The following is a 26,201-nucleotide window of genomic DNA, read 5'->3' as shown; positions in this document are numbered from 1 at the left end:
AAAAACTACTATTGGTTAGTAAAAGATACAGTGGAAAAGTGCACCTTTAGGATTCTTAAAAATGCTTTATTCGATAAGATTTAAAATGAAAACAAATTTCCATATAGACCTGAATAGGGACCCAATTGGATCCCATTCAAATCCTGTAGAAATTATCCCATAGGATTTTTATGTATTGTCTTATAAGTCGATTCCCACAGAATCCAATAGGAATCAGATAAGAATCTTAAAGGACAAGACATAAATATCCTATAAGACAATACCTATAGGAACGGTTCCAAAATATGATAGCAATTCTAAATGGAATCCTGTACAGATTTCTTATTGGAATCCTTTAGGATTTTTTGACAAGGGCATTTGGGAGCAAGTCTAGTGCTTCTTTCCTTGCTTTAAAAAAAACTGCTAAATAAATTACTTTATTTTGTTTCTTTTTATTTGGGATTATATTTGACTTGGTCACATTTTTGTGTGATTTACTGAATTAAGAAATATTTTAAGGTGAGACAACTATTATGTTATCCTATCAGTCTCTCTTATGTCGTGGAAAAGAATGAGATGACCACGCTAAAAAAAGTATGAAGAAGCTCCTCTTAAAAGCACATGCTGCAGAATCTGTGCAAGTCATGTGGAAGACAGGAATAAAATGCTCTTACACATAACCATGTGTAGTAAATCGTAAATCATCCATCTGCACAACCTTTAAGAACACTAATTACTTTTGAGTGCTACTTTGAAACGCATTGGTTTAGTCCCTCTTGCTTGTGCTCGCAGATTTTTACCAGTAGATGACAGTGTTGTTTTTCTCATTTGTGAAATATCTAGACTCTGATACAAAACTCGGAAGAAAATACACTCATTTAGATAATCCACAATAAGTACAACAGAAAATAAACGATTTACATCTGTACATTAAATATTATTAGTATTATAAAGTTAGCATTTGAAGACACAACGTTTTCATCAAAACTTATAAAGTAACTATTGTAAAATGATAAGGCACACCTTTGTTTATTGTCATGTTGCTGTGCTTTACTCCAGCGAAGACAGATGAAGAACATCCAAAATTCAAACACATCTGCTGATCTGTCAAGGATTTAATGATATATTAGGTCTTTAAAACATTTGAACGTCACAAATAGACAGATTTAAGTCATCAGTGATTCATCTATATAATGAGACATCACTGCAATAACCTTTCACCTTGTAAAATTAGCTTTAACAGGATTTCTGTCCATCTGAACAAGTCAGTAGGTTGCACAATGCTCCAGAAAGCACATCGAGGTAATACTGAGACTTCTCCAGACGCTGTCCACCATCACTTTACATTAGATCGTCTTTGAGCTTTTGCTCACTTACAAAGGCAAACTGGTCAGTGTAGCGGTCTGAAAATAGTTAGTTGAGAGCACACGCAGCGATGCTCTGCCAAACATGCTCATAGAAACAGCTTGTTTTCAGAAGTCTTTATCCCAGCCAGAGAATTCATCTGGAGGTTCTTCAAGCTCAGGGGGAAACATGTCGAAATGGCTGTGATCCAGAGGCCCTTTCAGCTGGGAAAATCAAAGTCAGAACAGCAGAAAATACCACAAGTGTAGAATAACAGGCTTACATTTCTAAAGACATATGTTAAAACATTGGCTGCATCCGAAATCGCAAACTTAACCATCCCATGATGCCACGGGAGAGGTCTTATGAATGGCAGTGAAGCGACCCAACTTCATGATAATGACAACACGGCAGATGTACACTGATCAGGCATAGCATTATGACCACTGACAGGTGAAGTGAATAACACTGATCATCTCTTCATCACGGCACTTGTTAGTGGGATATTAAGCAGCAAGTGAACATTTTGTCCTCAAAGTTGATGTGTTAGAAGCAGGAAAAATGGGCAAGTGTAAGGATTTGAGCGAATTTGACATGGGCCAAATTGTGATGGCAAGACGACTGGGTCAGAGCATCTCCAAAACTGCAGCCCTTGTGGGCTGTTCCCGGTCTGCAGTGGTCAGTCTCTATCAAAAGTGCTCCAAGGAAGAAACAGTGGTGAACCGGCAACAGGGTCAAGGGTGGCCAAGGCTCATTGATGCACGTGGAGAGCGAAGGCTGGCCTGTGTGGTCCGATCAAATAGACAAGCTACTGTAGCACGAAATAAATTGCTCAAGAAGTTAATGCTGGTTCTGATAGAAAGGTGTCAGAATACACACTGCATCACAGTTTGTGGAGTATGGGGCTGGATAGCCACAGACCAGTCAGGGTGCCCATGCTGACCCCTGTCCACCACCAAAAGTGCCAACAGTGGCACGTGAGCATCAGAACTGGACCACGGAGCAATGGAAGATGGTCTGGTCTGATGAATCACGTTTTCTTTAACATCACGTGGATGGCCGGGTGCGTGTGTGTGCGTCGCTTACCTGGGGAACACATGGCACCAGGATGCACTATGGGAAGAAGGCAAGCCGGCGGAGGCAGTGTGATGCTTTGGGTAATGTTCTGCTGGGAAACCTTGGGTCCTGCCATCCATGTGGATGTTACCTTGACAAGTACCACATACCTAAGCATTGTTGCAGACCATGTACACCCTTTCATGGAAACGGTATTCCCTGTTGGCTGTGGGCTGTTTCAGCAGGATAGTATGGCCTGCCACAAAGCAAAAATGGTTCAGGATTGGTTTGAGGAGCACAACAACGAGTTTGAAGTGTTGACTTGGCCTCCAAATGCCCCAGATCTCAAATCAATCGAGCATCTGTGGGATGTGCTGAACAAACAATTCCGATCCATGGAGGCCCCACCTCGCAACTTACAGGACTTAAAGGATCGGCTGCTAACATCTTGGAGCCAGATACCACAGCACACCTTCAGGGGTCTAGTGGAGTCCATGCCTCGACGGGTCAGGGCTGTTTTGGCAAAAGGGGGACCAACACAATATTAGGTCATAATGTTATCTCTGATCGGTGTAGTACGTAAAGTAGTCACTTATTCAAAATAAGTACCTACTCAAGAGAGTATGCGATATGGGATGCAGCCATTGTAAAATCTGTTGGAGCTATGCCTCACCTCTCTCCTCAGAGGAGACGTCAGCTTCCGCCGTCTGAGTCCCTCCCAGTTGAAGCCTTGAAACCACCTGTGAGAAAACAATGGACCAAACTAAACCTCCACAGGACAGTAACAGCATCTGTTCACTCCTTCAGCATCATCTGATGCTTTCCTTGTAGTGAGAAAATGTGTCAAGGGAACATATTGTACATTATTATTTCCCCAGTGGTCCACAATTATTATTAGAAAATGTTTTTTGCTCCAAAAATGTATTTAATTTTATGGCCATTTCCACACTCTCACTGACCTTTAGAATTTAACAGGCCCCTGTAAGTTGCATTTGTAAGCACACTCTTCACACGTGAAATGAGATGAGGATTTATTCACAAGCTTAAGGTTTGCAGTATTTTCTCAATAGTTTTTAACTGCCCCATAAAAGCTTCTTTGCAGAAGTACAAAATGAGACATTTTTGCAAGTTTAATGGTCTTTTTGGACATGGGAGGATGTTTTGAGTTCTGCAAGTTACTCTATATTTTCATAGACAACAATTTTGATTCCTAATATGACCATCAATTTCTGAATATAATGTAATTCATCACAAAGCTGTAATTCATGCAAAGCAGAATTTTCAGCATCATCACTTCAGTCTTCAGTGTCACATGATCCTTCAGAAATCATTCTAATATGCTGATTTGCTGCTCAACAAACATTTCTTATTAGTATCACTTGAAAACAGTTTTGTTCTGCTTAATATTTTTGAGGAAATTATGTTTTTGTTTCAGTATTCTCTTTACTTGAAATTTAATTATAAATGCAATGCGTCACTTGCATGTTTGACCAATTTAACGCGTCTTACCGACTTTTGAACGGTAGTGTATATCTCAGATCTCACTCGTCTGACGACACACATGCATATTCATGCCTGTATCAAGAGCATGGGCCTTCATTTGCATAACGCTCTGATCATAATTTTGATCATAATAATGATAATAATGTTGAGCACTTGTGTGCTTTGTGTGTACGTTACCCGAATCACCCCTGTGTGATAAGAATACTCAAGCATAATGAATATAAAAACAACAGCTTCTCAGTACAAACACACAGAGCTAGTAACATAATAAGAGTGGTAAGTCCCAGTCGATTGTGATTGGTCCAGTGAGCATCATCAGTGCACATGCATTTTAGGCGCCATCACTCGTGTGACTGTTAAAGGATGGGCCCAGACAGTGCTTCACCTTGCTGTCTGCAGCTTCACTGCTCTGTGGAAGATGGCAGCAGCTGTGCCTCTCATTTTGGTCACTAATTGCTCCCCCTGTGAATGCATTGAGGCCAATTTGGCAGGCTGGCTCATCTACCCATTGTGCTGTGACATACAAAGGAGCGAACAGACCAGCAGCAAAACAGACTCAACAATACACTACCCGTGATCAGACACATGGATCAGTGGTTCACTGTACTCCCGGGTGGGTCTAATGTTCGTTAATGCTGAAAAATGAAACACTTACATGAGAATATGAGAGTGAAAGGCCTCAAGTGTACAGTGAGACAAATAAAGTTAATATTAACAACTTTTATGGGCAGGATAGCATTGACTACGGAGACTGAATTATGACACTAGACCTAATGAAATCTATGAAATTAAACATCAAAGGAATAAATAGTAATTAAAAAAAATGTCATTATTTACTCATCCTTCCCTTGTAAAAAAACAAGTACACTTAATTTTATTTAGCCCTTATATGGTCTTTGGGGTCCGTTTGGATTTGATGTTTCCCTCATTAAAAACATTGTTACCTTCATCTCAGTGGCATGAAAGTTTTTGAATTTTGTAACATTATCTATCTAAACACACAAACAAAAACTGGGCTTTATTCGATGTTCTGAAGGTATGCAACATTTTTTTTGAGTTTTTTATTTTTTAATAAAATCAATAAATCCGGCATAAATCTGCACATTTTCTGATTTAGCAAATTTGCCAAACAAAATAAGCCACAAATGCAGATATGAAGGGGTGAGACCTAACACACACACAATGCTGTGTGTTACACATGTACACAACAATAGTGTAATGTTCTATCCCCTTACACTCACTAACCCTACCCATCACACAAAACAATATGCATTATTAAATGTTCAAAAAAACTAATTCTATATGATTTATAAGCTCATGGGGACCTCAATTTAGGTAATTTTTTGGTAAATAGGTTAAAAAAAGTACCACATATCCCCCAAAATACTGCATAAATGTATAGTTTAGAAGTAAATAAAACAATGATATATCATTTGTATTAAAAGAATTGTATACAAATGCTTTGTAAATGTGTGGGGTCCAAACGGACCACAAAGACCTGAAGTGTAAAGGGGGAATAACAAATCCTTAAGTGTACTTAAAGATAGTACGCTTTCATGACTGTTTCTTGACACACATAAGTACGGTTTTAAAAAGCACTTAAGTTCAATTAATTGCATTTTATATAAATGTAAACTATAATGCATTTTTATTTAATTGTTAACAGTTTTAGAACAACATGAGGGTGAATACATAATGACAGATTTGTTATTTTTGGATGAACTATTCTTTTAAGAAATGAAGTTCATGGCGTAAGTACGAGAGGAGCTTGTTGTTGTAAGCAGCATCTTGGCTTATCTTCAGACAACATCGCTCAAGCATCCCTCGTCCTCCCCTTCTCCACATTCAATCATCTTTCTATGTATTTCCCAAGGAGGAGAGGAGGGGAAGGAGAGAATCTAAAAGCTCAATCTATTTTTTAAGAGCAAACTTTTAACCATGGACAGCATGCTAAACCGGTTTACCTATATTTTGCCACATGATTATATGAACTTGTGAATTGACCTACTTGTGTTTCTTGATGTCAATGATGCCATTCTTTTTATTCCCAAGCCGTTCTGCTGGATTGAGTCTGGAGACAGTGAGGAAGATGAGTGAGTTTCTGACTGTTCTTATACAGGCCGAGCAAGAGAAAAAGGCAAAACAATAAATACATAAACATACACTGACAGGGACACATGTATACTGACACATGCACCCACAGTGAACATCAAATCCTATTTTATTCTTGATTACAAGCTGTACAGACCATCAAATCTGAACTGAAAAATCTGGACCATAGGATGACAGAGGCTCTGTTCCAAAATCTATTGAGCTACCTACATAGACAGCATATTAAAGGCACAATATGTAAGATTTTTAGATTAAACACAAGAACAATGTTATATATTTTGTTGACCTGCATACTTTATTCCAAACATTTCCAATAATGTTTCCAAAATGCAGAGAAATCAGCTATTATAACCAGTGTTCATACTGTTTCATTGTGTCGCCTGTCAATGACGTCATATCCGCGCTACCTTAGATTTCTGTAGAAACCATGGAAACACCAAAGATGCTTTAATATAGTATGTATGTATTTTATTAGACAGAAAATGTATTTATTATTTATCAACAGAAAACTAATCATTGTGATACAGCGAAACAGTATGACGAGACACTTAGCTCATGAGATGAGACGAGACGACAGACGAGATTGGGTTCACGAGAACAAGACGTCTCATTTGCATAGTATTTTTAAGAAATCATCAATGACAAAATTAATGTCTGGAAAAATAGTCTGCAGGTGCATTTGGAAATGTTTTAACTAATCATCTTAATGAATGTCATTTCAGGTCTACTTTCTGAGTATGAATTATCATTTGCATTAAAAGACAACAATATACAAGCACTGTAAAAGGTTTAGCCACAAACTCAACTGATTGGCTTCTCTCCTGTATGATTTCTCTTCAGTATCTTCAGACCTTAGTGTACATGAATTATGAGCTTCCAGAACTTCTGACTGAGGCTCTGTGTGACCTCCTAATTTAACTCTTCCACAAATTGAACAGAAATAAAAACAGTATAAATAAAAAAATAATTATTATTAAATGCATTATGCAATTGATATTTGGAGTCAGGCTATTGTACATGTCGCCTAATTTGCATGCATTAGGTAGCTCGCGTTTACTTTCGTTTTAGATTCACAATCGGCGAAACTTATATATTGTGCCTTTCAAGGCATATAGCTCACTCTAGACAAGAGGACTATGTCATGCCAAATTCTATGGCAGCATCACACATATCCTTCAAGTAAGCAATCAAGTGCGACAAGCTCAGAAAAAAAGTTCATCAAAATTGGTCGACAAAGAGGAATGCGAAAATTATGTGTGCTTAATTGTACTGCATGTGCACTTTTAGTGTACTTCAAATCTTATAAGTATATTTTTAAGAAACTGTACTTGCAGATAACTTGCCACTTAAATGTACTCTTTCATGACAATATTTCTTATTAACACACTTTGTGCACTTTGCACTGAAACTGCACAAAAAATGGCATATTAAAAGTTTTACTTTACATTTTAAATCATTGTTTTTATAACCTTTTGTTGTTGTATAATCTTTAAAGAAGTACACTTATTTTGATGTGTCAACTAACATACTAAAGCACGTATAGTACTTGATTATAATTTTTTATTTGAATTTAATATACAGTATATTAAATGTACTATCTTGCAACTTTATCAGTACAAATGTATTTAAATCCATGACATACAAGTTTCGCATGGTCTGAAGCGCATGCAGGTGCACTTAGGGCGTGTCCAAATCCACTTTTGCTAGTTAAATGACAAAAAAAATGGTCGGTGTGCCAGGTGCATGATCTAAAAGGGTTGTAACTAGTCTCTTAATGAGTCATGGGTGTGTTTTGGGTGTAACATGCAATAAACCAATCAGAGTCTCATCTCCCATTCCCTTTAAAAGCCAGTTGTGCTTGCACCATGGCGGATTCGCTATTTACATGGTGGAATTTGCGAGCAGAAGGATTGAATGCTTCTCCAGAGAGGAATCCTTTTATTTTTAATATTCAAAAATGTTTGTGTGCTGCTGCGCATCCCTGTGTGTGTAATAAGCAGAGTTTATGCACGTTGTGCACCCGCCTATATGCGCATATTACTAATGTGCCCTTTAAATAACACAAAAAATACTGCGCAATTGACTTTAGACCAGATTTTTGTTGGTCAATGGCACAGTCGTTTCCCGTTGCCTCAAAATAGCAACACGCCAACAATGCGCCTGACACCTCGTTTTCAGACCAGCACGTCCATGGGCGAACAGATGGCCGCGAGTGCATTTGCTATTTAAACAACGGGGCGCTGGATGTGAAAATGATAACTGCGTCGGGCTGAAACTAGAAAAAAAACACTTGCATCCCATCTGCCGTCACATTGCGCCGGGTGTATGATAGGGCTTTATGTGTTTAAAAACCTCTGGTCAGTGAACTGCTGTGTATTTGAGATAGGTTTGAAAAAATGTCTCAGAATGAAAGAAACATACTTGCAAAGTCTCCGTATGAGATCCTCTGGACGCTTGCTGATCCTCTTGGGAATATCCACCTTCTCTATCCCATGAAGAACCATAGTGTAGATCCTGATCGGATCAGAGCCTGTGAATGGAGGGCTGACAGTCGTGTGGGAGATGTTATATTTCAAACACAATCAAAAGTCATTCAACATCATTTAAGCCTCTAAAACGGCTACAATCAAGTCAGACAATACCTAAAATGTATTTCACTTTGTGAATTTGAGTTAAACATAGATGATTAATGTCACAAAATGCATAACGCAACTGTGCACAAGAATGTACATTCATGCAGTAAATTAATGAGCTCAGCTAACAGTATGCATCAGTAAGCTTTGAGAAGATGTAAACTTTATTACATCATATGGCATTACATCATAAATGTTTTGTCCAGTTGGTTAATCACAGTGCAGCTGCATCTATTACATAGTCCCTTCCCCAATACCCTGTTGCCATGGTGATACTGACTGAAGCTTGAGGCAATGGAGTACACTGTGAAATCTCACACTAGGGGACCATTTGCTCTGGTCAAGAGTGATCTGTCCTTTACAAAACGGATGCTGAACATGATGCAGTGTTTTGGCAATGGCACAGGGAAGGCTGTGCCAATTCAGCAACAGAACTGATTCTCTAAAGGTCTGGGAAATATGAAATGTGCAGTTTTCTGCATCACTAGTGGCATCAAACGGAATTGCAAAACTGATTGCTTCAAAACACTTTCCATTGCTTGTGAAAATGGTAAGTCCGTCCCACACTCAAAAGCATTGGTTGAACCAGAATATTCAGCCTACAAATTCTGTCCTGTGGAAGCATTTGGTGGATGAAACACATGATATGAAACACACATGATTACCTGCCAATCAGGAGCTCAAAGATGAGGATGCCCATTGACCAGCAGTCAGCTCCAAAGTCATGACCCTTATTCATGATGACCTCAGGAGCCACATACTCAGGAGTGCCACAGAACGTCCATGTCTTCTTACCTAGACCAATCTTTTTGGCGAAGCCAAAGTCAGTCTGAAAAAAAAAAAAAACAGTAGATAATAAGGATGCTCAGAGTAAGACTAAGACATGGCTACATATTCCAAACTCTATGCATAGTTTATATACAGTGAGGTACAAAAGACTGAGACCACCAGTGAAAATTATTGTATTTTGAATTACAAATAATCACAACTTTTTATTATAATATTTGCATGAAAAGTTTAATTTGAAAATGAACACGTCAAAAGAATCCACACACTCTACCAAGAAAAAATAATTGGATGTGAGATAAAATCAATGCTTTACAGAAAGAAAGAAAAAAGGCAAACGTTTCGGTCATGTGACCATTTTCAATGCCAAGTTTACAAACTTGTGCATGGCGGATGTACGCGACTGATGGTTAAGAAGAGAATTTTAGATAAAGGGGTTTGAGTGACTAATAATCAACTTTTAAGCTGATAAAAAATATTTATTTAATGCTATCCAAGTTATATTTCATCTGCAACAACATGAACTTTTATATAAAGATCTGTTAGGCCATTAACTTTTAAATGCATCGTTATGCATTAATATGTCTCCGCATGAAAGACCCACGACTGGCAAATCAATGTGCTACTGCATTTCTCTCCGATATGGTAGGAAATGAAATGTGGAGGATGTTAACTGTGACAAGATGATTGACATGTCAGTTTACAGTGGCAGGAATGCGTGTAACTAAGCGACAGAGAGCAATCGTTAATGTATGTAACCGTCTGTGGTAACGCTTTACTCTAATCTGACTACTTTTTTCCAGTAACGAGTAATCTAGCGTTACTATTTCCAAACCAATAATCAGATTAAAGTAACTTATCAAAGTCACTGTGAGTTACTATTTTAGTCATTTTCCTTAGTAAAAATATATATTTTTGCTTTCTTTTTGTGTCTCGGGGAGTGTGTTCATGTTAAGTGAAGTCAAGAAAGACTGTCTTTATTACATTTTTTATTAAAACATGTTTTTTTTAGGAAATATTTTTTAATTTCAATTTAAAATGTCAGGAGATACATTGTTGACGTTACTGTTAAAAATGCACTTCCAATAAAGTGAGTGTTGGCAAAAACGGTTGTCATTTTTATGTTGAGGCGGCAGGGGTGTTGTCGGCAACTGCTGAATGTAACTAATAAGTAACTTGTAATCTTAACTTAGTTACTTTTAAAATCAAGTAATCTGTAAATTAACTAAGTTACTTTTTAAAGGAGTAATCAGTAATCAGATTACTTTTTCAAAGTAACTGTGGCAACACTGGTAACCGTTAATGTAACCGTTATTGTATGATGTGATAGTATGTCCCAAAGCTTTTCTACTCTTTTGCTACACAGAAAAAGAAAAAGAGTACTTTTAGGGGATAGAATATAATTGCGAAATTGGGACGCAGCACATCTCTGGCAGCAATTCTCACACACAGGAGACCTCAGCAAACTTCCAGGGGAAGATACATTTAGTTATAATAACACAATTGTAATTAACATGCTGAAAAAAACACTACAAATATAGATTATTTTTGTGTAGATATCAGCTTAAAATGGAGGGAGTTTGAATATTGTCAAAAAAGGTTGAGAACCACTGGCTTAGAGCCCTTGAAAAATCTGAAAAATGTTCATCATAATTTTTTTTGCTTTAATTTTTACAGGGTTCCCACACCTTGGTTAACTTCAAATTTAAGGACCTTTCAAGGACTTTCCAGGTTCAATACCGTCAAATTCAAGGACTTAATGGGGGGGACACATTGTTACAGTTTTCATGTGTCAAACACAAATATGCAAAAAAGCATTTATTTTTCTTTATTTTGAATAATAAGGAAATTATTCCAGAAAACGTGTATATATATATGCAATATATATATATATATATGTTATAATAAATTCAGCACTTTCAACGACCTGTATCTATGTATGTTTATTTTCAAAAACTTTCCAGGGCCTTGACTTTTTTTTTCCAGATTCACTAACTTTCAAGGATTTAAAAAAAAAATGAATGTAGTCTCTGACTTTTGGACCTTTCCCCATGCTATTTAGTGGTGTACTGTATGTAAAATGACCATTTTGACATAGCCTTCCCCATCCAAAAGAAGATTCTCTGGCTTCAGGTCTCGGTACACGATGCCTCTGCCGTGCAGGTAATCAAAAGCTTCCAGCACACATCCAGTACAAAAACGGGCAGTGTGCTCGTCGAAGCAACTCCTAAATGAAATCAAAACATCATCCTAAATTAAGAGACTTGCGTATTCTACATCTATCAGCAGCTTTGAATCAATCAGCGATAGTCGGTAATAACCATGCAAGTGATCAGTGGGCTGTAATATGCAAAATGCACAGTGTCAAAACAACCTACACTCACATGTCCCTCAGCACGCTCCACAGCTCTCCTCCCAAGCAAACCTCAAGCAGCATGTAAACATACTTATCATCCCGGAATGTCCGGAACATCCTGAAACAAAACAAAAAACAAAAAAACAGCCTGACACACTCGATTATTTGCATTCTGTGAAACAGCGACTCTTTAGCATTTCTCACTGCTAGCTTTCATAGAGAACTAGACTTGCATGTGAAGCTGTGCTAGCTTTTCGTCTACAAATGCCAGAGAGGCAATAAAATTAGCTAGAGCACACACTCCGACAGGAATATAAGCATGGTTTGAAATTCCCTGGGGAGTTTCCTAGAAACATGCAAAGTAGAAGCCCCTTTTCTGATACAGATGAAAAGCACAATGGCACTGAGGCCACTGTGACACATAAGACAAATGTCTAGTGTGTCAGGATCTGAAAATTCAGTCCTTTGTGGATTTCTTGTATGACTGTCTGCTCCGCCACATTGTTTGAAGGAATGGAGCAATTACAGTATAAGGTTACTGAGCTTGAACACCACTGTGGCCTCCGGGGCTTTTTTTTAATAAAAGGCCCTGTTTACACCTGGTATTAAGATGCGCTTTAGTCGATCGGATCACAAGTAGACTTGGGAGACACATACCCGTTTACACCTGGGGCCCTATTTTAACGATCTGAAACGCAAGTGTCAACGCGCGAAGCGCAAGTAACTTTGTGGGCGGGTCTCGGCGCTGTTGCTATTTTCCTTGCGGGATAAATGGCTCTTGCGCCCGGCGCAAATCTAAAATGGGTTGGTCTGAAGTAGCTTCATTATTCATAGGTGTGGTTTGGGCGTAACGTGAATAAACCAATCCGAGCGTCATCCAACATTCCCTTTAAAAGCAGGTGCGCAAGTTCCATTATGGATTGCTATTATTATGGCGTATTTACCAGGCGCACGCCAGGAGCGGTTCACAGAGGAGACTGATGTTCTTGTAAGAGCAGTGAACAGAGAAGTGAAGTTGTAATGTTGTACATTATGGTAAAGGTGATTTCACAGTCTTTTTTTTTTCAGTCTTTCAGTTTTTTCAGTTTTTCAGTCGATTTTTTTTCCTGGTTCTTGACGGACAAACCAATTTGTCAGATGTCCTTATATACATATATGTCTTGCCACTATTGGGCAAACAGGTCTTATCCTTAATTATTACAATTAGCCTGAATTATTTGTAAGCTAGATTTATGCCTATTTTTTCACATCTTCGTGGCACACCACAATGATTTCCGTCATCTCATGTGTTAATATTTTTTTAGTGTAACAATTTATGATTTGCAAAAATAACTGTTGCATCTGTGTAGATTAGGCTACATGAGCAAAGTGTATGGGCGTTGTGCACGCTATACATTATGGTCAAGCATGCGCCCTTAAAATAGCATAATGAACAACGCGCAACGCGCCACTGACTTTAGACTAGGTTTTTTCTGGTCAGTGGCGCAATTGTTTAATGGAACAGCAAAATAGCACCAGGGATTGTTTGCGCCGGAACACGCCTCCTTTTTTGCGCTGAACCGCCCAGGGAGCGCGAGTTCATTCACTAGTTTAGCGACGTGATTCTGTGGAGGGAAAAGCGCGCTTTGCGCGGGTGCAAAATAGGAATGACACATGCGTCGGTGTACAAAGTCAATTGCGCTGGGTGCAAGATAGGGCCCCTGGTGTTTTAATCCGTCTCTTTTGTCAACTTTCAACCACTTCTGTCCTGATTTCTTCGAGGGTAGGGTCTATGGACAGGTAAATGTATGTTTTTTTTTTCCAGATCTTGTGGATGAAATAAACACACAGAGATCAGCAGCTTTCGTTTCTGCCGACAGCCGCAAGAGCACGGCGAACGCTGTGAGTGTGTGTTAGAAATCAGGAATGGTGAGAGAAGATGTTTCATCTTCAAACCAAACTTGGGTCTTCATGGCTAGCGCGCTTCCCATAATGTTTACGCATTAGGTCAGTAGGCGGAGACTAGGCGTCTTTTGTGACTGTTCGAACACATTCGACCACATGAGCGTTTACACTACGAAAGCAATCCGGGCGATTGCGTTTTCGACTACCTCTGGAAGTGGTTGAAAGTTGACAAGCTCAAAACGTTTTAGACCCCTTTTACACCTGTATTTAGCATTGTCCACTTGTGATTCGATCGACCAAAACACATTTTACACCAGGTTTAAACAGGGCCAAAGTGTCCGCTAAACGACAAATTTCAATGTGGACATTTAAATAGTTCGATTAAATGCAGATTTATGCATTAAGCACACTCAGCAGTTCCAATATTGTGAAAAAAGTGTCTAAAATAAAGAAAAGGACCATTATTTTAAAAGATTTTTAAAATCTGCTTTAAAACACGTGCTAAGTTCGTAGAAATGTACCATTTTCAACAAAAGTTTATTTTATTGACTCTAAAAATGTAATGTGGTGTGACCATCATAGGTATATTTGTAAATATCATGAACAAATTAAATAAATTTATAATATTAAGGTTTTTTTGAGGGGGGCACCATATTTAAAATGTTACAACATTTTACAACCTGAACTGACCTTGTCATGGCGATGGCGAACACTTTTTTTTCCTTCAAATATTTATACAATTTGAACAATACTGATTTATTGCTTTTAGGAATAATAATTAAATATAATGTCAAACTACTTCATACGTTTTTCTTGTTTTTCTTGTCATCATTTTAATTAGACATTTTAGAATTTATATATCAAAATGCATTTTAATTAAGAAATCCTAATTATGTTCTTTACAGTGTATTTATGTCGTTGTATGTATGAACTGCGTGTCTTATGTATTTTTGAGTAAATTAATAAATCCAGACAAAAAATGTGCATCATGTCATTGACCCCTGTATGAACAGATTTTCAATGTGCAGCCATAAATAGTGTGTGTAGCCATAGTGACAGTGACTGAGGTAAATATCAAAGTTGCCAGCTTCCAAAACACCGGAAAGTCTTATCATAATTGTCACAACATTATCTAATAACCAAGTCTAATCGAAGTGCAAGTTCATCCGTCAGACCTTAATTAACAAACAGCAAACAGTCTGTTTACCTACGTTTCTCTCACCGGTCTTGCAGTCTAGCAGCAAGCCATTCATTTGGTCCTTTATATTGATTAACTTTAATTAATTTAGTGGCCTCCAGGGGGAACTTATGTCTTGTTCTTGAGCCCAATCTGTGTACAGTAAAAACCTTCATCACTCTAGAGGTTTATATTAAATGAATCTAAATTGTACTATTATTCCAGTGTTTACACTTCTCCAATTAAAATATGTCAATACGTGGCAGGAAATATATGCTCATTAGACTGACCTGACAATAAAGTTAGAACGGGTCTGTTGGAGGATGTGCTTTTCTGAATAGATGTGCTCCTGCTGCCGGGTGTCCACAATGTGCTTTTTCTTAATACACTTTAAAGCAAACGCAGTATCTTCTGAATCTTTAAGCTTGACCTAAGACACAAAATGCATGCAATAAACAATATAAAACACACTTATTTTTTACATGCCATTGGTGCAAAACGTTTTACTAGATATATTCATGCATCAGAGTGGTTCATAAATTAAATCTACCAGCTCCACTCGTCCAAAGCCTCCCATCCCTAGTGTGGCCACTACTTGAAGTTCTTTCATGAACGAGTTACTGGATAAACCAGCTGCCTTCTCCTTCAGCCTCCTGAGCTCTGCTGCCTCAGGAAAACGTTCGTACAGAGGCGACTGAGGCCTGTGGGGAAATGATTGTGACTCTCACATACAGGAATGGAGTAGCTGTGTGTTGGCTTAGCTGTGTCAGTTTCCATTAGGTGTGTTCTTACATGGCATTCCTCCTCTCATCACTCAGAGAAAGCTGCTCCACATACTCCCTCAGATAGGCTTGCAGCTCCTCGTAGGTTCCCACCATCTGATTGAAGTTACTGTTGCAAAGCAGGAGACAGTGATAATAAATAACTTAGTTTAAGTCATAGGTAGAATAAAAGTTATAAATAAAACAAAGATTACAGCTTAAACCAATGTGTTACTTGCCATTTCTTTGTGATTATTTGTACAATACGTCAGGAACTGACTCAAGAGTGAAAATTGATTCAAAGTAAATCCTACACTAATTTATTTTATGTTGTTAGTCGGGATGTAGCAGTAGTCTATATTAAAATAAATGTTGGTCAGTGATTTTAATAATTAAGACTGATTTAAAATGTATAAATAGCTATAGAATGTAAAAAAGCCATACAATTATAATTTTAAAGATATATTTTTCTACCTTCACCACACAAACCATTAATGGCATGTTTCCAATGGAGTTATAACAATGACAAATCTTTTTTTTTCTTTACATTTGATTTGTAATTTTCACTTAATTTGTATCTCTCTTCTATCTCTGCTTTATTTGTTATGTTTCTACTATGTTCTATAACTGATCTGAAAACAAGATAAAGCCTACCTAATTAAAAAGTATGTGAAGGCTACATGACTGTATTTATATTAATATTTACTTTTTACATTTATTTCACCGTTTCTTTTACTGTGGTATCAAAATTGGTATTGACAACTTATGATATGTGACAATCAAATTATGATTTGGTGGCAACCCTTCTTGTCAGTGTGAAAGAAACTTACTCTCTATCCACCACCAAACACTGTGTGTCATTTTCCTTTGAAATGATATTAGCTGAGCGGACGTCCTCACTGAAATGGAATGATAAGAAATATGTAATTATGTTGTGTCACTTTGGAGATATATACGGTATATATAAAATAGTGAAATTCATGAAAAACATTCCCTATTGAAAGCCCTTCATCTGAGCTTAAAATGAATCTAAATCATTATTGCAAATTAGTGAATTTGACAAGTGGCTCTCAAGTGTGTGAGCGTCTCTGTGGATGTTTCAGAACTGAGTGTGCTCTTTAACAATGGTACATTGAGAATAAACATCTTTTCAGATGACTGACATTCCTCCTCCCACATCTACTCCTACAGAAACTCTGTTTCTTACAGCTCTTAGTGAACAATGTGTGGACATTGTAGAGATATCTAATTCGTCTTTTTCTTGGCCTACAGGAAGTCCGCAATCATAAAGGGGTCATTGTTGATTGTGTTCAATATTGTTAAAAACATTTCAAAATGATACCATCTCCAAACCTTATGAGAGCCTTTTCCCCAAAGTAATCACCCACTCCAAGAGTCTTAATCTCTTGTGGTTCAGAAAAGCCCTCTGTAGTCTGTGTTACAGACACCTGGAAAAGAACACAAAAAAAAAACCTTACTTCTTGTTAGTTTGACTGACAAAATTCACTGTCCTACATCTGAAAGCTCCTTACTGTCACATACACATTGATATTCAGGAGATACATGATGCAGACTAGATTAAAGATACTTTTAATAAATATGTAGATTATCCACAGGCGAATATGCAACGAGATAACAATACCCAACCCCAACCTAAATATTAGATGTGAACCGGAAAATAATTGACCAGAACCCGCGGTGTAAACACACAAGGAAACAAGGGAACTAAACGAGACACAGGTGACAATAATGAGTAACTAAGGGAACAAATAGGGACTAATTGAGGTCATGAAGAATGCTAAAAGGATATAGAAGAAACCAAGACACATGAAAAGAAACACAATGATACTACACAGAACCCTGACAAAACTCTCCCCTCCCACCAGGTTTGTTCTCCCGCTGTGCATATTAGTCCAACGGTGGAGGGAGGGAGAGGGTGTAGGTGAAGGACGAGGTGCAGGTGAAGGACGAGGTGCAGGCAAAGGACAGGAAACAGGAGGAGCTGGTCGAGAGGAACACCAAGGCGGAGTTGACGGAGTGAGGAGTCAAGGCAGAGCTGTGCTGGGTTTCATGGACAGAGCCTGGGCGCTGACTGACAGAGGAGGAGCTTGGTAAGATGGAGACCCCAGCGTAATCGAAGGGTCGACGGACCTGATTGCAGACCTGGATGCTGACTTAAGGGACCGAGGCAACAATGGGGACCAAAGCAGAGCCAGAGTGAAGGAGGAACCCGGTGGAGCCGACGGGCTGACAGGCCGAGATGGAGTCATGGGCCTGGAGGCCTGAGGTGAAGCCAGGGGATCTGTCCTGTAGAGCTTGGCTGGTGGAGAGGAGACCTGAAGCAAAGCCGGAGAGTTGGTGGGAGTCTGCGGTGGGGGTGGAGCCGGGCAGCTGCGCAACACCAATGGAGCAGGTGAGTTCTGGCTACTGGACGGAGCCAGCAATGGTGATGGGGACAACGGAGTGGGCAGGTGACCAGAGAGAATCATCTAGAGAAGGAGTGGGAACAAGGGTGGAGATGGCTCTGTGATAAGGTGGATAAGCCAGCACACTTCTACTGGCTCAGGAAAGAACTTCCCCCACAGCGCTGACACCACGAGGGACTTGATGGTGGGCTCCAGCCTCAGAAAGGAGGAGGCTTCTGGCTTTAGCTCCAGGATGGACTCGTTGGCTGGCTCTGGCTCTGTAGTGGGAGGCGGGTCTCGCACATGGTCAGTGTTTTGTGTTGGCTCGGGCTCAATCTTCTTCATGGTGGGCTCAGGCGTCAAACTCGCCAGTTCCGTGGCGAAAGATGTCTCATGTATCTGGGACACTCCGGGCTGGGACGACTAGTCCTGTCTTGAGCGGGCAGCAAGATTGCTGCTATCGATGGAACATGTGCCATTGAGTCGTAGATGCTGCTGTTGTCCTTGATGACTCCCACAGTGAGGGAGGATCTGTGCAGCCACAAGGTGTGAACTCAGCGAAGGGATGGTGATGATCCTCCACTAAAAGCAGCATTTGGCCAAGGAAGTCATCCATCCCCCTTCAGAAGAGATGTTTAAGTGTTTCATCGTCCCAGCGTGCCTCGTTGTATAGATCCAGGAAGCCCTCAAGATAATCCTCCAGAGTCTAGCCATTCTGTAGATAACAGTCCTTCTCCATTATGGTTTCAGTCGGATCATTCGTTGCATACACAGTGGTATTCAGGAGATTCATGATAGAGATTATTGATCAAATAAACCTTTAATAAACACAAAGATTATCCAAGGCAAATACACAGAGAACTAACCAAACTTAACATAAGAAGTGAACTGACAAAGAACTGAACAGAACCAGGGTTATAAATACACAAGAACAAACGAAGGAACTAAAACAAGACACAGGGGACAATCATCAGTAACCAAGGATGTCACGAAGAATGCTAAAATAAAAGGATATACAAGAAACTAAGACACATGAACACAATGAAACTACACAGAACCCTGACACCTATGATCATATAGAGAAACCAGTCTTCTCTAAAAATATATGGATTGACAGCTCAGTGTCCAATGAAAAAACAAGCAGCAAGTAGCAGACATACTCATACAGGTTACCAGTGAAGTATGGTGTCTGGGTGGGACTCACAATAATGTGTCTCCAGTCTCTTATCCAATTAATATTTATATTTGCTCCAATGGTACAGGTATCTGCCATAGACTTCTATTTAAGCACTACTTCAATGGGGCTTCTAAGGGCGGTGTGTCTGCTGACTCTTACAGGCATATTCATGTTGGCAAAGCAGATAGATTGCAATATTTAATGAATTAAATTAAAATGTAAATTAAAACTTAATTCAATAATGCATACCTCTCCTTTAGCAATGATAAAGAAAGTGTTTCCTTCCTCGCCCTCGCGGATAATGTACTCTCCTTTGTCAAAGTAATCCTAAAAAAGATTGAAACATGAATATGATCTGGTTATAGTTCATTTCAGAAATAAATATACATTACCAACGAAGGACAATGCTATAGACACAATAAAATGCTGGAAACTTACAACTTCAAGACAGTCAATTATTTTGGCAAGTTTCTCCTCTGGCAGATCTTTCAACAAGGACACACTAAAGAAAAATGTAGCAATACGTTTAAACAGCATGCAATTGAATTTGTAAAAATTGTCAAATGGTGTACAAAAAAATAAGGACAGAAATTGCTCATTAACACATTCAACACTTGGCAACCAACATTATTTTAACAGTTACATTACAACATCAACTTATGATGCACTGATACACATTAGTGACTAGGTCTACAATAAGCATTTAAAACCACAACATTATAATCAGCGCTGAATGTGTGTTGAAGCAGCCAAGCAGAGAGGTATGTGTGTGTGAAGTTGACAACTGATAAATATGCACAAATGTTAGTGGCATGAATGTACCTGCGCAGGAAGCTGAAGTATTCCTCATGTCTGGCCTGAGTGGATCTCATCATGATAGTCTGGAACGTTTGCCGGTCCAGAGCCCAAATGTGCGACTGAGTCACAGCTAAAGAAATGCAATCACTATCAGTTACACTTCAAAAATCTATAACTATGACACAAATCCAATGCTTACAATATAAGTGGGTCAACAATAATAGAAAAAATGTCATGTTTGATATAACCCATTTTTTTGCAGACTGCATCCAAATGTAATGATTCGAACTTGTATTAAGTAAAAAGGAAAAGTTGTGTTTTCATGTTTTATGGGGACTTTTCATAGACATAATTCAAGATTTGTATTGTACAAACTGTATATTCTGTATCTCCTTACACTAACCCTACCCCTAAACCTACCCATCACAGAAAACTTTTGGCATTTTTACATCTCTTAGTATGATTTATACGCTGTTTCCTCATGGGCACCAAAAATTGTCATTTGCCAACATTTTGTCCCCATAACATAGGGTTTACCAGGACCACACACTCACACACACCTTTGACTGTGGCTGTTCTTTTACAGTTATAGAGAATGGCCAACTCTCCGAAGGCCGTCCCAGGACGCATCTGACCCAGGAGCTTTCCATTTTGAATGACCTCTAATAAACCCTCTAAACACAGCGAATCAAATCAGACAAAAGAAAATAATTCAATAGTGAAATATTTTGATTTAAAAAATATGACAGTATGAAAAGCAGGTAGCAAAAACATCTGGAGTTTACCGGCAAGCACATAGAGGTAGTTCCCCGGCTCTCCTTCCTGAATGACCAGCTGCTCAGCATCGTAGATTTTCTCGTACATGCAGTCCACCATCTCTCGAGTGTGCTGAGGCTCCAGCTTCTTCAGAAAGTCATTGTTCATGATGGCTTCATTGATCAGTTTCTTAGTGCTACAGAAAAAAAAGCAAAAAAGTATATCTATCTAATCGGCTTTGACAACACCAGTTTAATAAATGGTTCTCTCAAAAATGAAAATGTCATTATTGTCATTATTTACTTATCCTTAAGTTATTTTTTTCCTTAAGTTAACACAAAAGGAGAAATTATGAAGATACACATTCCTCTTTTTCCAAATATTGACAGTTTATGGTGAACACAGCTGTCAAGCTCTAAAAAGTACAAAAAAATCTGCACAAAATTCAAATAAAATTTGCAAAATCATTTTTGATGAAAGACACTTTTGTCTTCTGTAGAGCTGCTTATAGCTGAATTGAACTCATTTAATAACTGATTAACTTTAAACAGGTATTGAACTGAACTGAATCAAAACTGAACTGAATTGAGATCAATAATGACACTATTGTCTTTTTAGAACTGTGTTAAAGCAGAATTTGTCTCATAATTGATGAAGTTTGCATCATTCATTATGTTCCTGTTTATCACAGCGAAGCTGCTTTGAAACAATCTGTATTATATAAAGCGATATGATACATGCTTTACATTTCAAGTGTTCTGAAACTTTGTGTGAGGAACAGACTGAAATCAATAATTATATGGCAGCGTATGTTTAATTTCCAACAAGATTTGTGAGATGAGGCAGAGGCAGGGAAGATGATCAGTGAGAAATGAAGAAATTCTAATTCATTATAATAAGAATAAAATTCCTATTCTTATTCATTATTGTTCAGTTTTGGTCTGTTCCTCACACAAAGCTATCACATGACTTGGGAATGGCGCACATAAATCATATAGGCAATTTTTGACAGACAAAAAAACAGTATATAAGTTTGAAATTATATGTATAATGAATAAATGTGTAAATAAACTTAATTTAGGGAAGTTTGATTATTGGATAAACGTACTTTATTGGTATAACAAAGTATACATTTTTCATTCTTTCTTTTGGAGGGTTTAAAATCTTCACTGTGGGACACGTCTACATTTTACATGTCAGTTTCAGACACTTTTTGGTCTTCGGTACTATACTATGGCTGATTGTCATTATCAGATCTGAAACAGGAAGGTCTCTCGACTGACCTAAAAAGGATCTTATGAATGAATTAGTGCTGGAGATTTGTAGACTGCCATCAAGAGCGTGTTTAATTAAAACAGTAATGATTCCTGTCCATGCATACAAATGGCCCACGCTTTGTGTTCTCTTTAGCCACTCCATCCCCTTCGGAGTGTGTTATGGTAATCAAAGCTTTCAAGCCCGCTCTGGGGTTGGAGACACTACAAAGGCTTGGCTAAACCTTACTCTTGTCTCCACCTTCCAGGGGAGTCAGTATTCCAGTGACTCCATAATGAAACAAACAATCCAGTAGTGCACTCACCTGGAGTCTTTATGGATGCGAGGTCTCTCCGTGGAGATGTGATGGACCCTGTGGTCATGACAGAAGTGTCTCGACGTAGGTTCGGCTGAAACGCCCTCCTTAGCTTTAAGGCGCCGATGGACCTCCACAGCCACTCTGTGGAAGCGTGTGGAGCCCTGGTTGATCACACTCAGAAGTCTGCGGCTGTGCCTCAGTGGTGCCGGCGGTGAGCGCCCGAGGCTGTTATACCCGATGGCATCCTGTAGCTTATCGATCTGGGACACTTTTGCCTCTAGTTCCCTTTGTAGGCTCTGTAACCGCTTCTCCTGTGCACGGAACTCCTGGTCCCTCTGTGCCAACTCTTCCTCCAGATGGGCGATCCTCATCTTCAGGGGCTCCACAGATTCCCAAACAGGGGCCTCTTTTATACTGGAGGTCAGGCAGGTCTCCTCTAGTCGAGGAGCTTTGATCGAACCGTTCCCCATGATCAGAGAGTGACTAGGAACCATAGAGAGGCCTTTGGGCTTTTAAATTTGTTCACTGGTTGGCTACTGCAATCATAAGACAAAATACAGATTTTTTGCTTATCTAGACAGAGCATGTTCATTCAATATACAGTACTTAAGTGTCATGCTTCTAAATAATATTTTTAAGGGATAGTTCACCCCAAAATGAAAATTCTCTCATAATTTACTCACCCTAGTTTTATAATAGGAGTGAATGGCATACCCCAGATTTTGAAGCCCCCCAAAAAATGTCTTACAAAAACTACTTTTATATGGATGGATGCGCTTTTTTGGCTTCAAAATCTAAGGTACCATTCACTCCCATTATAAAACTTGGAAGAGCCAGAATATTTCTTTTAATATAACTTGTGTTTGTGTTTGACTAAAAGAAGAAAGTCATATACACATGAGATGGCTTGATAATTTTCTATATTTGGGTGAACTAACCCTTTAATAAATTTTTTTTTTTTTTTTTAAAAAGGACACATAAATAGAAATACTATATTGTTTCCTTAAAAAAAATAATTTTATTGAATATTATTTAGAAACATGGCTGGAATTAGTTTTACTGAATTTTGTATAAATATTGTATGAAAAAAACAATTTACACTACAATTTGTCCAGGGAAAAATATACAGTTATTAATAGTGTAAATAATAAATTGTATAAATATAACATTTAAAACACGTGTGACAATAATAATGTGACATTCATGAAAAAAGACCATCAACAACAACATTAGGCTACTGATTGACCTGAACAGCTGAATATGCTCATTAAAATGTAATTCATTAAGACTTCACCTGGCATATTAACATTTGATTTAAGATGAAGGAACAATTAGACTGTCATTTAACATTATGAACTTGTAAGCCCTTTACAAACGAGCAATTGAATAAAATATGGCATAAATTATCTTCACATTTGATATTAAACGCAATTAAACCCAACGGAGAGGCAAATGTTGAATTGCGGTCTACTTACCACCTGTCAGGGTGTAATATAGTTTCCACTGCTGTTTATTTGTGGATAATTCAGAAACGCGGCTTCTCCACATAAGAGCGATCGGTCTGAGTCGCGCGCAGTGACAGGAGCAGCAGCAGCTGGACAGTCTTCACGAGACTGAGCGCTGACACTGAACAGTCGATTCTACTGACATCTAGCGGTGGCAGTGGAGCATTACACAGGACACGGGATACGGTTCATTGTAACTTTCAGCTCAACGGTCATGTCATATAATATGAGATTAAAGAAGGGATAGTTCACCCAAAAAGGAAAATTACCCCATGATAATAAAGGTCTTCTGAAGCAAATTGATGGGTTAGTGTAAGAAAAATGTACATATGTCACAACAACAAGCTAAATATTTCTTACATTTCTCTTTCTAAATATTTCTATTCAACTCACGAAAAAGCGCAAATGGCGTGACGTATGACGTCGGACGTAACGTAAGCATTTTGAACTTTGAACTGTAAGAGGTGTTTATATTTTCTTTGTAAGTTAATGTCTCTCTGAAACTAGATATTTTACTTGCACAAACCCATCTAGGCTTCAGAAGGCCTTTATTTATTTATTATGGAGTACGTTTATAATGGATGAATGCACTTTTTTGGGCTTCAAATTTTGGGCTGGCATTCACTGGCATTATAAAGCTTGGATTAGCCAGGACATTTTTTTATATAACTCAGATTGTGTTCGTCTGAAAGAAGAATATCATATACACCTAGGATGGCTAGAGGGTGAGTAAATAATTTTTTTGGGGTGAACTATGTATCCCTTTAATGTTCTCTGGCAATTTCAGTTTCATTAATACATCAAAAACATCTTCGTATTTTTTTTTTTTTTTGGAACAATGTTTTCTTCAGACAAATTTGGATTTATTTTTCAATGCTTTTTAATGTGTCAACAGCCCGTACTACGATGGCCCAGTAGTGCACAACACAACGAAATTTAAAAAGCATGCATAAATAAATCCACAACACAACGAAATGAAGCCACAACACAACGAAATAAAGCCACAACACAACGAAAAAGCCACAACACAACGAAATCAAGCCACAACACAACGAAATAAAGCCACAACACAACGAAAAAGCCACAACACAACAAAATCAAGCCACAACACAACGAAATAAAGCCACAACACAACGAAAAATCCACAACACAATGGAAATGCTCCCGACCACTAGGGGACTCTCAGAGTGAGGTAAAGTTAGTTTTCCTTGCATTGTTCTATAGATTCGCCAATCTTACAAATATTTAAACACTACGGTCAGTTTTAAGTGTGACATGAAATATCAATTCAAAATCACCTACGTGCATTATAGCTGCATATTTATACTCGAGAACGCTTTGACCCGCTGCCACAGCGCTAACAGAGCGTCTGCCAATTCCACCAAGTTGAAACATAATTTGTATGAATTAAATTAACTTTTTTTAAATTTTCAAATTCCAATGTTGTGTTGTGCATTATTAAGTCAGTTTTACCAATACAATCAAGCTGTGGAATTTTAACATGTCTGTTTTTAAATGTTAAAAGTAATTTTAATTCATACAAATTATATGTTTCAACCAATTGGTGGAATTGGCAGAAGTTCCCTTAGCGGCGTCGTATCGGGTCAAAGCATTCTCGAGCATAAATATGCAGCTATAATGCATGTAGGTAATTTTAATTTAATATTTCATATCGATAAACAATGGTTAGCCCACATACTGTTAAAACTAATTGTGGTATTGATTTCTTTGTAAGATTGCTGACTCTATAGGACAGTGGCAACTTTATCGCGCTCCGAGTGCCCCCGATCGGTTGGGAGCATTTTCGTTGTGTTGTGGCCTGATTTATTTGTGTTGTGGCTTTTTCGTTGTGTTGTGGCTTGTTTCTGTTGTGTTGTGGCTTGATTTCATTGTGTTGTGGCTTGTTTCCGTTGTGTTGTGGCTTGTTTCTGTTGTGTTGTGGCTTGATTTATTTGTGTTGTGGCTTTTTCGTTGTGTTGTGGCTTGATTTCGTTGTGTTGTGGCTTTTTCGTTGTGTTGTGGCTTTTTCGTTGTGTTGTGGCTTGATTTTGTTGTGTTGTGGCTTGTTTCCGTTGTGTTGTGGCTTGATTTATTTGTGTTGTGGCTTTTTCGTTGTGTTGTGGCTTGTTTCCGTTGTGTTGTGGCTTGTTTCTGTTGTGTTGTGGCTTGATTTATTTGTGTTGTGGCTTTTTCGTTGTGTTGTGGCTTGATTTCGTTGTGTTGTGGCTTGATTTATTTGTGTTGTGGCTTTTTCGTTGTGTTGTGGCTTTTTCGTTGTGTTGTGGCTTGTTTCCGTTGTGTTGTGGCTTGATTTATGTGTTGTGGCTTGATTTCGTTGTGTTGTGGCTTGTTTCCGTTGTGTTGTGGCTTGATTTATGTGTTGTGGCTTGATTTCG

The 26,201-nt window shown here is 38.4% G+C and overlaps 1 protein-coding gene across 2 annotated transcripts; it reads right to left on the bottom strand.

Moving 5' to 3' along the window:
• Positions 1 to 898: 898 nt before the first annotated feature.
• prkg2l (protein kinase cGMP-dependent 2, like) lies at positions 899 to 24,333 on the bottom strand. 2 transcript variants are annotated; one of them, XM_079842574.1, is made up of 19 exons: positions 23,776 to 23,877; positions 22,307 to 22,836; positions 20,757 to 20,923; positions 20,532 to 20,645; positions 19,996 to 20,101; positions 19,612 to 19,675; positions 19,423 to 19,500; positions 16,945 to 17,039; positions 16,422 to 16,490; positions 15,623 to 15,721; positions 15,381 to 15,531; positions 15,121 to 15,260; positions 11,798 to 11,887; positions 11,499 to 11,640; positions 9,293 to 9,456; positions 8,416 to 8,538; positions 5,891 to 5,953; positions 3,053 to 3,119; positions 899 to 1,547 (listed from the first exon to the last, which is right to left on the bottom strand). In XM_079842574.1, the coding sequence occupies exons 2-19, from the start codon at positions 22,792 to 22,794 to the stop codon at positions 1,452 to 1,454; spliced, it is 2,316 nt and encodes a 771-aa protein (XP_079698700.1). In that variant the 5' UTR covers positions 22,795 to 22,836; positions 23,776 to 23,877; the 3' UTR covers positions 899 to 1,451. The 2 variants fall into 2 exon arrangements, with proteins under 2 accessions (XP_079698700.1, XP_079698701.1); XM_079842575.1 differs by having other exon boundaries at positions 22,307 to 24,333.
• Positions 24,334 to 26,201: the final 1,868 nt, after the last annotated feature.

This window comes from Gobio gobio, assembly GCF_949357685.1.
Source record: "Gobio gobio genome assembly, chromosome: 18".
Classification (NCBI taxonomy): domain Eukaryota; kingdom Metazoa; phylum Chordata; class Actinopteri; order Cypriniformes; family Gobionidae; genus Gobio; species Gobio gobio.
The sequence above is the reverse complement of the archived record's forward strand: the minus strand, read 5'-3'. Positions and strand labels throughout refer to the sequence as shown.

What these genes read in the sequence shown, in the direction of transcription:
- prkg2l (XM_079842575.1), bottom strand. Translation starts at nt 22,794, where the DNA reads ATGGTTCCTAGTCACTCTCTGATCATGGGGAACGGTTCGATCAAAGCT. An exon ending in GATGAGAGGAGGAATGCCAT is followed by an intron (nt 15,532 to 15,622) that starts GTAAGAACACAC and finishes ATTTCCCCACAG; the next exon opens with GCCTCAGTCGCCTCTGTACG. An exon ending in CGTCTCCTCTGAGGAGAGAG is followed by an intron (nt 1,548 to 3,052) that starts GTGAGGCATAGC and finishes TGATTTTCCCAG; the next exon opens with CTGAAAGGGCCTCTGGATCA.